General features: G+C 34.2%; 1 protein-coding gene and 1 long non-coding RNA gene across 2 annotated transcripts; one reads left to right on the forward strand and one right to left on the reverse strand.

Annotated features, from left to right (window-relative positions):
* Nucleotides 1-3,755: 3,755 nt before the first annotated feature.
* On the forward strand, nt 3,756-7,871 carry LOC112012034 (uncharacterized). The gene is made up of 3 exons (XR_002882921.2): nt 3,756-4,068; nt 5,610-5,788; nt 7,611-7,871. It is a non-coding gene; the product is annotated as an uncharacterized LOC112012034 (long non-coding RNA).
* An 855-nt stretch (nt 7,872-8,726) lies between these two features.
* On the reverse strand, nt 8,727-15,474 carry LOC112012039 (receptor-like protein EIX2). Its single transcript, XM_024044398.1, has 6 exons — nt 15,459-15,474; nt 14,794-15,117; nt 14,507-14,653; nt 12,940-14,169; nt 10,311-10,457; nt 8,727-9,949 (listed from the first exon to the last, which is right to left on the reverse strand). Exons 1-6 carry the CDS (start codon nt 15,472-15,474, stop codon nt 8,727-8,729), a joined length of 3,087 nt encoding a protein of 1,028 aa, XP_023900166.1.
* Between the last annotated feature and the right edge of the window lie 286 nt (nt 15,475-15,760).

Below are 15,760 nucleotides of genomic sequence, written 5' to 3' on the forward strand. Positions count from 1 at the left end.
TTTTTTTTTTTTTTTTTTGGGATGTCTTGCCGCGCAGTTGCGTGTTATCAGTTGGCGTGAGTTGGGAGTGTTAGAGGGAAAAGTGAAAAAATTAGAGGGAAAGGGGAATTGTGTTCCGAGGGTGTTGGAAGTAAGGAGTGTTAGAGGGAAAAGTGAACAAAATTTTGAGGGAAAGGGGAATTGATGGACATGTGGCGCTAAGGTTTAAATGTTTATAAGAAATTGTGTGTTATAAGAAACTTTTTTTTGTTAATTTAAATTTTAGAATATATGTAGTGGCATGTGGTTTGAAGTTTATAAGGTTTAAAGTTTAAACAATTAGCATAATTTTTTTATAATAAACAAGAATAAATAGGAGTATGTATATGAAATACATAGGTTAATTAATGAAATAAATTAGATATTATTCATAAATTGAATAGCTTCCCAAAATTAGATAATAAAAAAGATTATATGTCATATATTAAAAGAACAATTAGAAATCTCCACAGTGAGCTATATCAAATACTATAAAATAACAATATAGTTCAACTATTAAATATTAAAATAAATGATGGGTTTGCTTATATGTGAAAATGGTTTAATTTGAGCTCAATCTGGTTGTTTAATTGAGCTTAAATTTCATCAACACCAATATTTTACCATGCTATGCAAATCCAACGCTAAGAATTGGAATCTAAATTGGTGCATGAAGGTTACATGTTGTGTACCCATACTTTGATCGGTCCGCTCTCACAATCAAGCCATCCAATCACACCCTAATTTCACCAATACCCATTATTTACTGTGCTCTTCCTATCCAATGGTTGGACTTTGAATTTGGTGCCATTTTCAAAACTGTCAAATAATAGACCCATGCCCTTGTAGGGCTGGCCTAAGGTCCCCATCACAAAAGGCTCAAAATTTTACTCATAAGAAAAAAGGCATTGTCCCCTATTACAAAAGGCTCAAAATTTTATAAAATAATCTATGTGTGTATGTGTATATGTATGTATTTATATATGTGTAGGTGTGTATGTGTGTGTATGTATAATGGTTGTTTACCTTTTTTATTATTATTAGTGATACTAAGGATAACACAAATTTACTATAGGATTACAAATTAACACGTTACCTATCACCCAAAAAAAAAAAAAAAATTAAACATTCATAATTAGGTTGTTGAAGTTTATCGATCATAATCATTTTCATATTATATTGTGAACATTTTTTAGTACCATTAATGCATTTTTCCTTTTCATTTCTATCAAGACTTCCAAAATACAAGACCAATAGAAACCTAACCCAATTGAAACCCTAAAATTTTTCAAAAAAATGTTACAAATGTTTTGGTGATATTTTGGGGGTATATTGGTAATTGTTTGAGTTTTGGTGGTATTTTGGACATTTTAAAGGTTTGGGGGGGGGGGGGTATTTTGCTCATTTTAGAGATTTTGGAGTTATTTTGATCATTTCAGTGGTTTTTAAGCATATTCAATGGTTTTAGAGATATTGGGGGTATTTTAGTCAAGGTTTCATGGGTATTTTGCTCATTTTAGAGATTTTGATGATATTTTTGGTCATTTTAGTTGTTTTTGAGCATATTTGATAATTTTGGAGATATCAGGTTAAATGGGTGGGTTACTAATTAAATGGGTTGAGTTAGTAATAGATAATTAATTTATATATAAACGGGTTATAAATGGGTAATTACACACCTAACTAATTTATGACCCAACCTGCCCATTTGCCACCCCTACCTATGGGGTATTTGGTTCATTTTCAACTGTCGAGGGTATTTTGGTGTCTCAGCCATTTTTTGAGTTTATTGTGGGGTAGGTTGGCCTTCTTTTAGTCTTGGGGTATTTTAGTCTTTTTAAAATGAATATTGAATTATATTTCTTCCAATTTTGGTTTTTTTTTCTTATGATTCAAGGGTATTGTAGTCTTTTTATAGGCTTCATTCTAAATTTCAGTTATTTTCTTGCTTCGGAGGTATTTCAGTCATTTTTTGGGTGGTAGGGGTGTCTCAGCCATTTTTTGAGTTTGTGGGGTAAGTTGGCCTTCTTTTAATCTTAGGGGTATTTTAGTCATTTTCACTGAATAATACATTATATTCCCTCCAATTTTGGTGTTTTCTTAGGATTCAAGGGTATTGTGGTCTTTTTTTAGGCTTCAAAGGTGTAGGACCCCGATTTTTGCGCTTAAGCTCAAAAAGTAAGTGGACTCAAGTCCAAAAAGCCCAAAATAATGAATTTGTAGGGAGTGGGTTGGAAAACTAGGCTTTAACGAGTTGGACAACCTGTATAATGGATTCAGAAGACGGAAAAAGGAAAATAAATTGATCTAAACTAAAGAAAATCGTCATCGGCAAGGTCCGAGGAGATCAATCCTTATATATATTTCTTTCAAGTGTGATTACAAAGTCAGTTCTAAGTGGCTATAGTGTTTCTCCCTTTTTTTCTCCCTCCTCTTTTTCATTGAGAGTCTCTTACATTATATATCTCCTTTTGAATGATCTTGGCTTTCCACTTGTTGAACATCCAAGCCACTACTTAAGAGCTTGTCCCATCGGTCACCCTTACAGGCCCTCTGTGACTCGGGGCAACCAAGCCAGCATTGTTCAGGGGTTTTCTCCACATAAATGCGACCAAAAAATTAGCTGCAGAGTATTTAAGGCGGTGGCAGTAGCTTTTCCTTAGATATTTCCTAGCTCCCATTCTTCCCTTACACTTATAGCACATGTATTTACCAATAGAACCTCCTAGTACGTCACCCTGGATGACAAGAGGCATATTTTGATCTCCGTTGCATTTAGCCGAGGGGATATTCCTCCTCGGACAACCTCTCCCAGCCATTATGGTCATATTACGTCTCTCTTGCTATTGATTCATTCTCAAACCATTGTGACTCCTCGGACAAGGCCCAAGGTTCAATATATATTCGGGTCTGCATCCCCACAAAAGGTATTTTAGCTATTTTTCTTACTTTAAGGGTGTTTTAGCCATTTTTTGGGTGGTAGGGGTGTTTCAGTCATTTTTTGCGGTTATGCAGGTAAGTTGGCATTCTTTTAGTTTTAGGGGTATTTTAGTCATTCCAAAGTAATATTAAATTATATTTTAATTTTTTGGTCCTCCAGTTATATCTTACATTTTTTTCTAGTTATTACATCATATTTTAGTAATTTGTAGCGAGGAATTATATTTTATTAATTTGAAGTATTAAATTATAATATATTAAATTAGTTTGAATTATTAAATTCAATTAAATTTTGTTAAATTGAATTATAAAAATATATTTCTATTAATTAATATATTTCATTTTATTAATTTGTAGTGTTAAATTATATTTTATTAATTTGAAGTATTATATTAAATCTTACTAATTATTAAATTATACTCAATTAATTTGTAGTATTAAAATATATTTACATAATTGGACGTATTAATTATATTGTTATTAATTAGTAAATTATATTTTATTTAGAATTGTAGTATTAAATTGCATTTTAGTAATTTGTAGTATTAAATTATATTTTATTAATTTCAAATATTAAATATTATTTTATTAAAAAAATCCTTAAGGAGCTATTAAGGCGAGATTAATTTTCGCCGCAACAAGTTTTATTTCCGTCATAATAAGCCTTAGCCCGCTCTTTCTTTATTGCAGCAGCTTTAAAATTCTGAATATTGTCACAATAGGTCAAAATGTTGTCACAATAAAAATTCTGAATTCCCTCTAAAACTCTTCGATTCCCACCAAAACACTTTGTAAAAATTTGGGATTTCTTTACTCTCTCACAGATCAAACCATCGAACTGCTGAGCCTCACCCAAACACTCTCTACCCCATTCTCCCTCACTTTTGTCTCTGTACCCTCACCGCTCGGACTGCCGAGCCACCACCGTCCTCCCAGCCGCGGGTCCAACAGTCCTCCGACAACCTCATTCTCCCTCACTCCCTTCATCACTCTCCCTCACAGTCTGTCGGCCTTGCCTTTTGCTGCCGACACCACCACTTCCAACAACACAGCCACCGCGGCCATCCTCAGACTCCTTTCCTCCCTCAACCGCCTGACACACCCCTGACGGTATAGCTTCCACTCTTTATTTATTTAGCACTTTTTATTATTTTTTTTTCATACAATATTTGTCTTGGGTTTTTAGTTTTTCAATGATGAGGTTATTCGACAATGAATTGGGCCACAATAGATTTTATTGGTAAGCTCATATAAATATTCAAATCCTGCAATATGTGTTTAGTTGTTTGCTGTTATCTATGATGTTACTAAATTGGACCCAATTTGAATTTTTGGGTTTCTTTGACTATAGATTAAAATTTGGACGGTTCTACATATTTGCTTTTATTGCATTCCACATGTTCGATGAAATCCCTCTTAGACTTGATATGTGATGTTTGGGTTTGATTTTTCCCACCCCTTTCCTGATTATCCACATTGCATCTGTTTGTGCTTGGAGCTAAACTGACTCTTCAAGGCTATCTTCTTACGTTTTTGTTGAGTCTAGAGTTTAGCTATGCGTGTCACTCTGTTTGGAGTTTGGAATAAACCTAAGTCTTTTGGAATTCTGTTAAACTTGTGCTGCATTGCTACCTGTCTCAGCTGGTTGTTTTGTTTTGTTCATGAGGTTCTCTTTTGTGTTAATTAAAAGAGATTAAAAGAGAATTCGTAGTGGAACAATATAAGCAATATAAGCATTAGTTAAGACAATTTCCAAATTTTGGTTGTTTGTTTCACTTATTTTTCTGTGCCTCACAATATTGTTAAAGAGTCATGTTGGGCTTACTTGTGGATTTGTATGGCATGAGCGGCTGGTAATTAAAGCTAAAAGCTTGAGTGACATTGTTGAGACTTGGATGCTAAACAACAAAGGTCCACTGTGTGTAGTTAAGTTCGTACTTGAGGTTGGTGATGCTCATCTTCACACGCCAAAACGAAACATAGTTTAGCTTCACATGCCAATGCACACTTATTGGGCACATGTGCTGTGTGCACTGTAGTAATGGCCCATTGGTTGTTGTGTTTGCTCCCACGATGTTTTGTTTTTATCGTTAATGCTCTTTCTGAACAATATTAAATAAAACCTGGCATTTTTGCTTTTAAAATTTAATTATCCATTTGGTTGAGTTTGTGAAGCTTTTGTCTGTATATTTTAAGGTCTTTGTGGTTGTTTCTTTATATTTATGGGAGCAGAAATTGTATTCTGTGTATTTGATTGTTAGACTCTTGATTGGAATTATTTTGTTGGCCGTATTAAAAATGGACTATTTCATGCTGCATTTTTCACTTTGGTAATTTTGTTACTAAACTTTGAAAGTTCTTCCTACTAGAGCATTCCTAAATATCATAGACAGGACGTAAGAACTAATAAGTTTAGAAGAGGCCAAAACTTTTTGAGAAGTATATGTTTATTTCTATGCAAGAGTGTCTCCCCATGTGCATTGCTGAAAGCTTTCCTTATTTTCATATACATTCAATCTATTATGAACACTCAACAAGTGTGTGCAGTCATGTTTCAGTGCATTTGTCTCTGCACATACTTTAGAGCTTAGTATAATGCTGCCTCTTGAAGATTCACATTTATTCTTCTCCTTCTTCTTTGTCGTCAGCAGTGGTGGAAGGAGACTTCTCCTCCGTGAGTTTATTGTAGCATTGCTTGGTAGTGCCACCAGCTGTTTCTTCTTTTATGCTGAGTCCGGTTATGAAAGGGCAGTATGGTGGGTTTGGTGCAGTTACCTTGGAGAAAGGCAAGCTCGATGTGTCCCAGAAGCAATCCCAGTCTAGCCCCGAGGTACTTATTTCTCTCTTTCTTTCTAACATCTATTAGTGTTTGGTTGCTTAGAGATTTTCAGAATTATTTGAGACATTACACATTTAGTCTATGTTTCACAATTATTTGGAGATGAAAAAGAAAAATTTTATGTTAGAGTTAACTATAGGACCTTTTTTGCAAAACTTAAAATTATTAAGAACTAAAATGAATCATCATGTCCAGGCTAGGATAGGCTAAGATTTGAGGACTAAATCTTTACTTAAAGAATAGAATTCTTGAGATTCATTGCTCTAACTTTCTCACCAAAATAAATAATTTAAGATTCTGCTTAAGTTTCCTGTTTGAATTTTTATTAGGCTTTACTTACCTATAAAAATAAATAAAGAAACCCGTATTGGACAGCCATCAACTTTTGCTTTTGTGGGTTTATTAATTGTGCCCAATCAAATTTGTTTACCATTTCTTTAATGGAAGTATGGAATTTGGTGCTGACATTCTTGATGTGGATAGTGTGGAAGTAACAGAATAGTTGTATGTTTGAGGATGTTGGGGGGTCTCTCAATCAGATGAAATCCCTGTTGATTTTTACCTTGTTTGTTTGCTCTCGAGCATGGGGTTTTACACATTTTACCTCTATTTTTTAGTTCCAAAACGCTCTCAGATCTTCTGTATGACCTTCTTGTAATTCTTTTTAAGATACTTTGTGTTCAACATCGCAAACATAAAGAATTTTTTGTCTTCAATAAAACTTTTATTACTTATCCAAAAAAAAAAAAAAATTCTTGACCAATTTTCCTACCAAAAAGTTTTGTTTTCTGGGTGCAAAACAGTTAACATTTATAAGAACCAAACAAAACTTTGTGATTTTTTCCATATATGTTTACATTGATTGCTTCTTGTTTTGTTTCTACTAGTAAAACCACAGCTCTGAACCCTTGTCTTCATGCACTGTTAAGGGTCTCTCCCTGATGTTCATGAAGTGCCTTGGTGTTTTTTTTTTTTTCTCTTGCAAGACCATCATAGAAGCATCCTTTTTTGATGGTTTGGCCTATCCTATCTTTTAGTTTTAGGACAAAATTACTGCTGACAATAATTAATAGTGTTGGCCAAGGTTTGCATTGGGTGAACCTGTTGTAACAGTGGCTAGGTTTGAAGTTGAAGTTTCACTTTTGTTAACTTCAAGGGCCAAGATATATTTTTCCTGACTTTAAGCTTTGGATTGTGTAGAGGGCCTTGTTGGCTATTGAACATAAATCCAGAATTGTTATATTATTTTAATTTATATTTAATTTTGATAGTGGTTTAAGTAATCAAATTAGGTTATTATTGTTGTTAAATTTAAAAAAAAAAAAAAAGTTATTACTGTTGTTTATGATATATTATTATATGATTAGATTTGATATAGTAATATGTGTACTTATTTATTGAAGCATTGATACAAATACAAATTCACTTTAATTGTTTCATTTTAACTCATTTTAACTCATGTTTAATGTTTTTTTATTTGTTTTTTAGGATGGTATTAGCAGAGATGAAAAGGACAACTATGACACTATCTACTATTTTGAGTTTTGATAGCTGTGTATAGGTTTTGTATTTAATTTTGTATATCATATGTGTTTTGTGGTTTACGTTTTTCATAATTGTTATATTATTTTAATTTATATTTAATTTTGATAGTTGTTCAAGTAATCAAATTAAGTTATTGTTATTGTTAAATAAAAAAATAAAAAAATAAAAAGGTTACCTTGAGCGGTCTAGGGATACTAGAATTCACTTCAATTGTTTCATTTTAACTCATTTTAACTCATGTTTAATGTTTTTTTTATTTATTTTTTAGGATGGTATTAGCAGAGATGAAAAGGACAACTCAGACAATAACATAGAGGTTGAAAACAACTTGGAGAGTGACTTAGAGGAAGACTAATATAGATCTTGTCATAGAATAGTTGTTTAAGTTTAAAACAAAGTTGAATTTTAGGATTTCTTTGTACATTTATATTTTAAAGTTTGAACTTATGTGAATTTTTATCTTTCGATGGATCAATTTTTAGTAATTATTGTACTATTGTATCAATTTTTTGTAATTATTGTACTATTGTAACATGATGGTTAAACAAAAATGATATAAAATAAATTAAAAATAAACAATAAAATATTTCAAAAATTATATAAAATATTACCACCGATGACATAAAAATTTGGTCATAAATAACTTTATAGTGATGACAAAGTCTCTCGCAATTAATAGAATAGCGACACCCTAACCTCTCGCTAAAAATAAGTTGCGAGGGGTTAAAAGCCCTCACAAATAAATTGTAGTGATGTTATTATTGCGAGAGTATAAATGTCCTCACAAATAGTTATTAACGACGACAGTTTCTCATCGCTAAAATAAGTTGCGAGGGGTTAAAAGCCCTCACAAATAAATTTTAGCAATGCCATTATTGCGAGGATATAAATGTCCTTAGAAATAGTTATTAACGACGACTGTTTACCCCCGTTAAAAATAAGTTGCAAGGGGTTAAAAGCCCTCACAAGTAAATTTTAGCGATGCCATTATTGCGATGGTATAAATGCCCTCACAAATAGTTATTAACGACGGCTGCTTCCCCTCACTAAAAATAAGTTGCGAGGGGTTAAAAGCCATCACAAATAAATTTTAGCGATGCCATTATTTGTCACTAAAAAATATGTCATCAATTTGGAATTCGCAAATAACTAATTACGAGGGTATAAAGGTCCTCACAAATAGTTATTAACGACTACTATTTCCCCTTGCTAAACATAAGTCGTCAATTTTTCTCATCGTTTGGTAATATATTTGTGGGGGCGAATTTGTTCAGTAGCGACGGTAAATTGCCCTCGTAAATTATTTATTTGTGAAGGTATGGTCGCAAAATCTCTTTTAGTCACAAGTACAAATATGAGGGCCTTCGAGGACCAAATGCCCTCGCTAATAACCTTTTGCGACGATATTTGAATTTTTGCGAGGGAATATGGCCCTCACTAGTAGACTCTTTTCTTGTTGGAGAGTGCGATCATATTCATACTCTCTTCCTTTTGTTACTATGTTTGCTTTCTTTGTATAGTTCTCAATAGGCTCGTACCCAGAGGTGTTGTGATCAACCATAGCAATAAAATTGTTGAAACAATCTGGAATGCCCCCAGATAGATTATTTTGTGCAAGATCTAGAATGTGAAGTTTATAAAGATTGCACCATTTTTTAGAGATGATTCCACTGAATAGATTTGATCGTAGGCGTAGCATGAAGATGTCTGATTCTATCCATGACGGAAGATTCCCCGAGAGATGATTCCCCCCAAAATCCATGCTCACAATAGAACAATTTTTCAAGGAAGAAGGAATTTCTCCACTAAGATTGTTGTTGCTCAACACTAATATAGAAAGGTTTCCTAAGAAACCCATTGAGCTCAGAATTTTTCCACATATGTTGTTGTGTGAAATATCTACAACACGCAGGCCCATTTGTGACTCGTTCCAATGATGAGGGAGCTCTCCTAAAAGATTATTTCTCCTGAGGACAAGAATATTAAGATGTTTTATTTTTGATATGGACAGAGGAATTTTACCACAAAGGTGGTTCTCTGAAAGATCTAAATATTGCAAGCTTGGCATTAGATCACTAATATTTGATAGGATTGTCCCTGAAAACAAATTGCTTTGCAGAAATAGCTTAGTCACATTTGGAAATACTAATTGGTGCGGCAAGTTCCCTTTTATCTGGTTGTTGGATAGATCCAAGTGGGCGAGGTTAGAAGATATCATAGAGAACCATTCCTCAGGTATGGTGCCTTTGATTTCAACGTTTTTTAGGATGACATAGGTAAGCTCACTTTGAACTTGAAGCCATTTAGTAAATTTGGGGCCAATAAGACAACTTTCTAGATGAAGAATTTTGAGCTTGAAAGGAGGACGCCAGTTGTCTTTCACATTGAAAACTAGAGGTTGACTTTTATTATTAGTTGTTAGTACAAACTCTTCTAGTCTTGTGAGATTCATCAATTGAGCTTCTGTTATGACACATTCCCAAGAATTTTCTAAGAGATACAATTTGACTAGCTTTGAGAGTTGCCCAAAACTTTCTGGAATGGTTCCATTCATCTTATTATATGAGAGGTCCAACTCCTTCAAGGATGACAAATTGCCAATAGAAGCTGGAATTGAACCAGAAAAATGGTTAACACCAAGATAGAGGTATTTCAACCTTTCAAGTCTCACAAATGAATCAAGGATTTTTCCTCCTTGATTGCTAGAAGTCAAATCAAGATTTGTGAGGCTTGTAAGATTAAACAGCCATTGAGGTATGGAGGTGTTAAATGGGTTGTATGATAAATCAAGGACATGAAGAGAGGTGAAATTAAGGAAAGCAAGGGAAGATGGAAGGTGTTTTAAGTTCACATGAATATAAACTTAACTCCAGAAGGGAAGGAAGCATGTTAATAGCCTGCAGCCAATCTGCTTTGGCAGGATTCATCTTCACTCCCCCCATATACAGGTACTGTAAAGAAGAGAGACTTGAGACCCAATCGAAGTTTTTGGTAGACAAATTGCTGTTTCCTTCAAGGTCAAGATGCGTCAGGCTCGACACATTGCCGATATAACAAGTAATCTTCCCTGAAAGAGATGCATTGACGTCCCTTGAAAAAGGTGAATTAACATCCCCTGAAAAAGAGACTAAAGGCCTAAATTGAACAATCATGGCAACCGAGGGTCATTGCGTGCAAATGAGACTAAAGGCCTGCAACAGATGCTAGATACAACGCCATAGAATTAGAATTTTAAATAAGGAGACGGATTCTTTTTAGGAGTTTATTTGTCGAGTGTTGTGGGGTCTAAGATACTTTATAGACCAATAGTGTATTTTCATATTGTCTAATATTTTACTTAACCAATGACTTTTGACCTGACAAAGGGAAATTGTTTTGGGAATTTGCATGCTAACAAAGCTCCAAGTCTCTTTCTCAATTTTTGATGTAACTAATGGCAAAAGAATAAAATGCCAAAGTAATGCTTATAACTGTCTAGCTATTTTTATGCTTCTTCCAACCAAAATTAAAATAAATAAATAAAAAATTGTGAAGATAAAAGTGTCAATTGAATAGAACAATTGCCTTGATGTGACTACCAATAGAGTATATATTAACACAAGAAGCATATAGAAAAGACCCTCATAAACTCTAGTCAAAATCAGCTCATGCCAAGTATGTAAAAACTAAGGGTCTATTTGGATACTGCTTATTGCTGAAAAATGAAAACTGAAAATTAAAAAGACAGTAGCAAAATAATTTTTAAATGTGTAAATAGTACTGTGGGACCTAAATTTATATTGAAATTTGTGTTTGGATAAATTTTGTGGATCCGTAAACAGTGCCATGAGACCTACATTTTTTCAACAAAACACACAAATGCTTTGTTTCAGCACAATCCAAACACTCACTAAGCAACTATTCCAAACGAACCATGCAAACCAACTTTTCCCAATGGATATGTCAGTGTGATGACTACATGGCACAATCTAATCCATTGAAGATTTATGCACGGTTTTTTTCCAATCCAACATACACAGAATAACGTTGTGAGAGATTGGATGACAAGATTTGGGCACACAGATTTGGATTTGACAAATCCATTATAGAATTTGAAATAACTTCTAAGTCCATAAATTTTTAAAAATCCATAAGATATGTTACAATATTTAGCTTTGAAATATAGGCATTTTAAATTTATCACTTTAAAATTCAAATTTAAATACAAATCCAAATTCAAATAACTAAACACAATCTTGATATTTTGTCTCATCAATTATGCCCGGAAATGGATATATATATATATATGACGCCTCATGCATCATACATGCATGAACTTATAAAAAATATTAAGTCCCTCTTTCAGTCTTTCTCCTTATTCTTTTCAGTCAACAAACTCAACAAAATAAGACTCTCTTTCTCTTTTTCGTGACCTTTTGGATCAGAATTACTTCCTTTGACCACTTCATTTCTTTTCCTTGTCCATTGATTACTCGGGTTTCTCTATGCCTATAGAGAGTAAAAGTCTTGCTTTGTTTATTTTGCACCAGCAACATTTTATTTAGAGGGTAAAAGTGTGAATTTCACATAAAATATAGGTATATGCCTAAAAAATTTTCTTTACACCTATTAAGATGCAGACACATGTCAAATCCAGTATCCTATGCACCCGTCGAGATACTGATACATGCCTAAAATAAGAAATTGGACTAGTAATCGTTTATGAAATAGAAGTTGATGATCTAAATTATCAAACATATTACCTAAACAACCAAAATGCATAAGAAGCAAACAAAGAATGAATTGAACAAAAATTTAAAATAATCTTCTACATCTTATCTCTAATACCAATATAAATTTCAAATGAATCAAAACCCAAAAATTCATAAATGTAAACTCAAAAATCAAAATGGAAAAGAACATAGGCAAATCATGAAATAGGTCAACTACAAAGGAAAACACATGTATAACAACCAAAAAACTCAAATAGAAAAACCAAGATAAAAAAATATTTAACCAAGATTTCACAAAACACATGAATAATTTAGAACTAAACCAGCTTTCCAATCTACAAACTTCAATTTTTTCCCAGCCCAAACTTCATTTTCAAATGAACTACTCTCAATGCAATTAGCAATGCCATCCTATCTTTGATGTCATCACAGAAACGAAAGTAACAGTGCCTCCATGACTTCTTCAACAGTAGAGTGCCACAAACACTCCAAAATCCTACACCAAACCCGAGTCCAATGCTAGCATAGAACCATATCCTTTCATAATCACCTCCACCTTGTTTGTCATCAACACTAGTAATACTTGGGCCATCAGATGTTTCATCTCCTAGGCACTTGGTCGGAAGAGGAGACCCACACAACGAAGGGTTTCCCTTGTATGTGGTTGCATCAATTAGTGTTTGGAGCTGACTACCAGATGGGATTCTTCCAGTCAAGTTATTAAATGATAGTTCAAGTGTACTAAGGAAGTCAAAAAAGACAAGCTTCTAGGAATAGATCCAAAAAGTCTATTGTTTGAGAGATCAAGTGTTTCCAGCCATCGCATGTTTCCTATATTCTTGGGAATGCTTCCTTTTAGATGATTCATTGACAAGTTTAGTGTACCCAATCTTGTGAGGCTTGTTATTTGAATAGGAATTCCTCCTGTCAAACTATTCCCTGAAAGATCAATGCAAGTAACAAGTTGGAGAGTGCGATCATATTCATACTCTCTTCCTTTTGTTACTATGTTTGCGTTCTCTGTATAGTTCTCAATAGGCTCATACCCAGAGGTGTTGTGATCAACCAGAGCAATAAAATTGTTGAAACAATTTGGAATGTCCCCAGATAGATTATTTTGTGCAATATCTAGAATGTGAAGTTTATAAAGATTGCACCATTTTTTAGGGATGATTCCATTGAATAGATTTGATCGTAGGCGTAGCATGAAGATGTCTGATTCTATCCATGATGGAAGATTCCCCGAGAGACGATTCCCCCCAAAATCCATGCTCACAATAGAAAAATTTTGCAAGGAAGAAGGAATTTCTCCACTAAGATTGTTGTTGCTCAACACTAATATAGAAAGGTTTCCTAAGAAACCCATTGAGCTCAGAATTTTTCCACATATGTTGTTGTGTGAAATATCCACAACACGCAAGCCCATTTGTGACTCGTTCCAATGATGAGGGAGCTCTCCTGAAAGATTATTTCTCCTGAGGACAAGAATATTAAGATGTTTTATTTTTAATATGGACAGAGGAATTTTACCACAAAGGTGGTTCTCTGAAAGATCTAAATATTGCAAGCTTGGCATTAGATCACTAATATTTGATGGGATTGTCCCTGAAAACAAATTGCTTTGCAGAAATAGCTTAGTCACATTTGGAAATACTAATTGGTGCGGCAAGTTCCCTTTTATCTGGTTGTTGGATAGATCCAAGTGGGTGAGGTTAGAAGATATCATAGAGAACCATTCCTCAGGTATGGTGCCTTTGATTTCAACGTTTTTTAGGATGACATAGGTAAGCTCACTTTGAACTTGAAGCCATTTAGGAAAGTTGGAGCCAATATGACAACTTTCTAGATGAAGAATTTTGAGCTTGAAAGGAGGACGCCAGTTGTCTTTCACATTGAAAACTAGAGGTTGACTTTTATTATTAGTTGTTAGTACAAACTCTTCTAGTCTTGTGAGATTCATCAATTGAGCTTCTGTTATGACACATTCCCAAGAATTTTCTAAGAGATACAATTTGACTAGCTTTGAGAGTTGCCCAAAACTTTCTGGAATGGTTCCATTCATCTTATTATATGAGAGGTCCAACTCCTTCAAGGATGACAAATTGCCAATAGAAGCTGGAATTGAACCAGAAAAATGGTTAGCACCAAGATAGAGGTATTTCAACCTTTCAAGTCTCCCAAATGAAGCAAGGATTTTTCCTACTTGATTGCTAGAAGTCAAATCAAGATTTTTGAGGCTCGTAAGGGAAGATGGGTTGTATGATAAATCAAGGACATGAAGAGAGGTGAAATTAAGGAAAGTAAGGGAAGATGGAAGGTGTTTAAGCTCACATGAATATAAACTCGATCAACTCCAGAAGGGAAGGAAGCATGTTAATTGCCTGCAGCCAATCTGCTTTGGTAGGATTGATCTTCACTCCCCCCATATACAGGTACTGTAAAGAAGAGAGACTTGAGACCCAATCGAAGTTTTTGGTAGACAAATTGTAGTTTCCTTCAAGGTCAAGATGCGTCAGGCTCGACAGATTGCGGAGATAACGAGTAATCTCTCCTGAAAGAGATGCATTGACATCCCTTGAAAAAGATGAATTAACATCCCCTGAAAAAGATGCATATGTATAAAAGAGATTTAGATACATCGAGTTCTTTAGCATGCCAAAAAGTTCAGGAATTCGAATAGCTTTTTTAAATATTTCAAGTGAATCAAAGAAGAAGTTGTCTGACCGAGCAATGACCTACATCCACGCCCCCGACTGTAAGGAACACCGGTAGAACAAATATCCGAGCAAACTGCAGTTGGTGCACACGGGCGGTTCCGGTTCTTAGAAATAGCAACTACAGCTTTCGTAGGATAATATTGATATCTTTCGTAATAATCAAAGTGCCTGTGGCGTCCAGCTGGGTTGCTAAGATTGAGCTTGGTAACATGACCTGAGTCGTCGCACTCTACGCCTTTCCATTGGCAGCAATCTTCACCGACCCATGAAGAAAGCTTACCTGGAATATCAATTACGCCTTCCTTGAAGCTGACAAGTGCTTCTCTTTCACTTTTGATGCATTTCACTGTCACATTATTTTCAGAGCATGAACCCAGTTTGAATATCCCAAGGACAAAAGAAGAAATACAAAAACAGTATGATTATATTTAATCATCATGGAGTATTTTACTGATAGTGCAATGCTAATGATGAGTCTTGTGGATTTTTTTGAAGCGAAAGCCTTGCATTAACGATGAATATATATCACTGAAGTGTGAACTAACTTTAGATTGGAATGGTCAGGTCAATTGTTGTTTCCACGGTCGAACATAGAAGTCATTGTTTAAGGTTTTTTTTTTTACACGGTAAGTGAAAGTTCTTGTTAGAATCCATACACGATATGGACTAGTGAGTAGAAGTAGCTACCTGCCTCGTGAGTCATGCGTAAAAACACTAGGACCCATTTTCCACTCGGCGGAGACTACTTTTTCACTTTTTCCACGTTGCAGGAATCATCTGATTCATATTGCTTTTTCTACTTTTTCTTTTTCCTTTATCTCATTCCTAAACTCTTCTAAACAATTCCATTTCTCAGGAGACTTGGCTGACATTTAATTCAGTTATCCATATTAGACTTTTTGTCATTTGATGTGGTTCAAAAATATTCCTACGACTTACATTTAAGCATGGATAAAAGTTAGATAGCATGGATAAAAGTTAGGGACAAA

Source organism: Quercus suber, unplaced genomic scaffold (genome assembly GCF_002906115.3).
Source record: "Quercus suber isolate HL8 unplaced genomic scaffold, Cork oak 2.0 scaffold_334, whole genome shotgun sequence".
In the NCBI taxonomy this organism is placed as follows: domain Eukaryota; kingdom Viridiplantae; phylum Streptophyta; class Magnoliopsida; order Fagales; family Fagaceae; genus Quercus; species Quercus suber.

What these genes read in the sequence shown, in the direction of transcription:
- LOC112012039 (XM_024044398.1), bottom strand. An exon ending in AACAAGCCTCACAAGATTGG is followed by an intron (nt 10,458 to 12,939) that starts GTACACTAAACT and finishes TCTCTTTTTCAG; the next exon opens with GGGATGTTAATTCACCTTTT. An exon ending in AAACTTCGATTGGGTCTCAA is followed by an intron (nt 9,950 to 10,310) that starts GTCTCTCTTCTT and finishes GTTCAATTCCAG; the next exon opens with CTTCTATTGGCAATTTGTCA.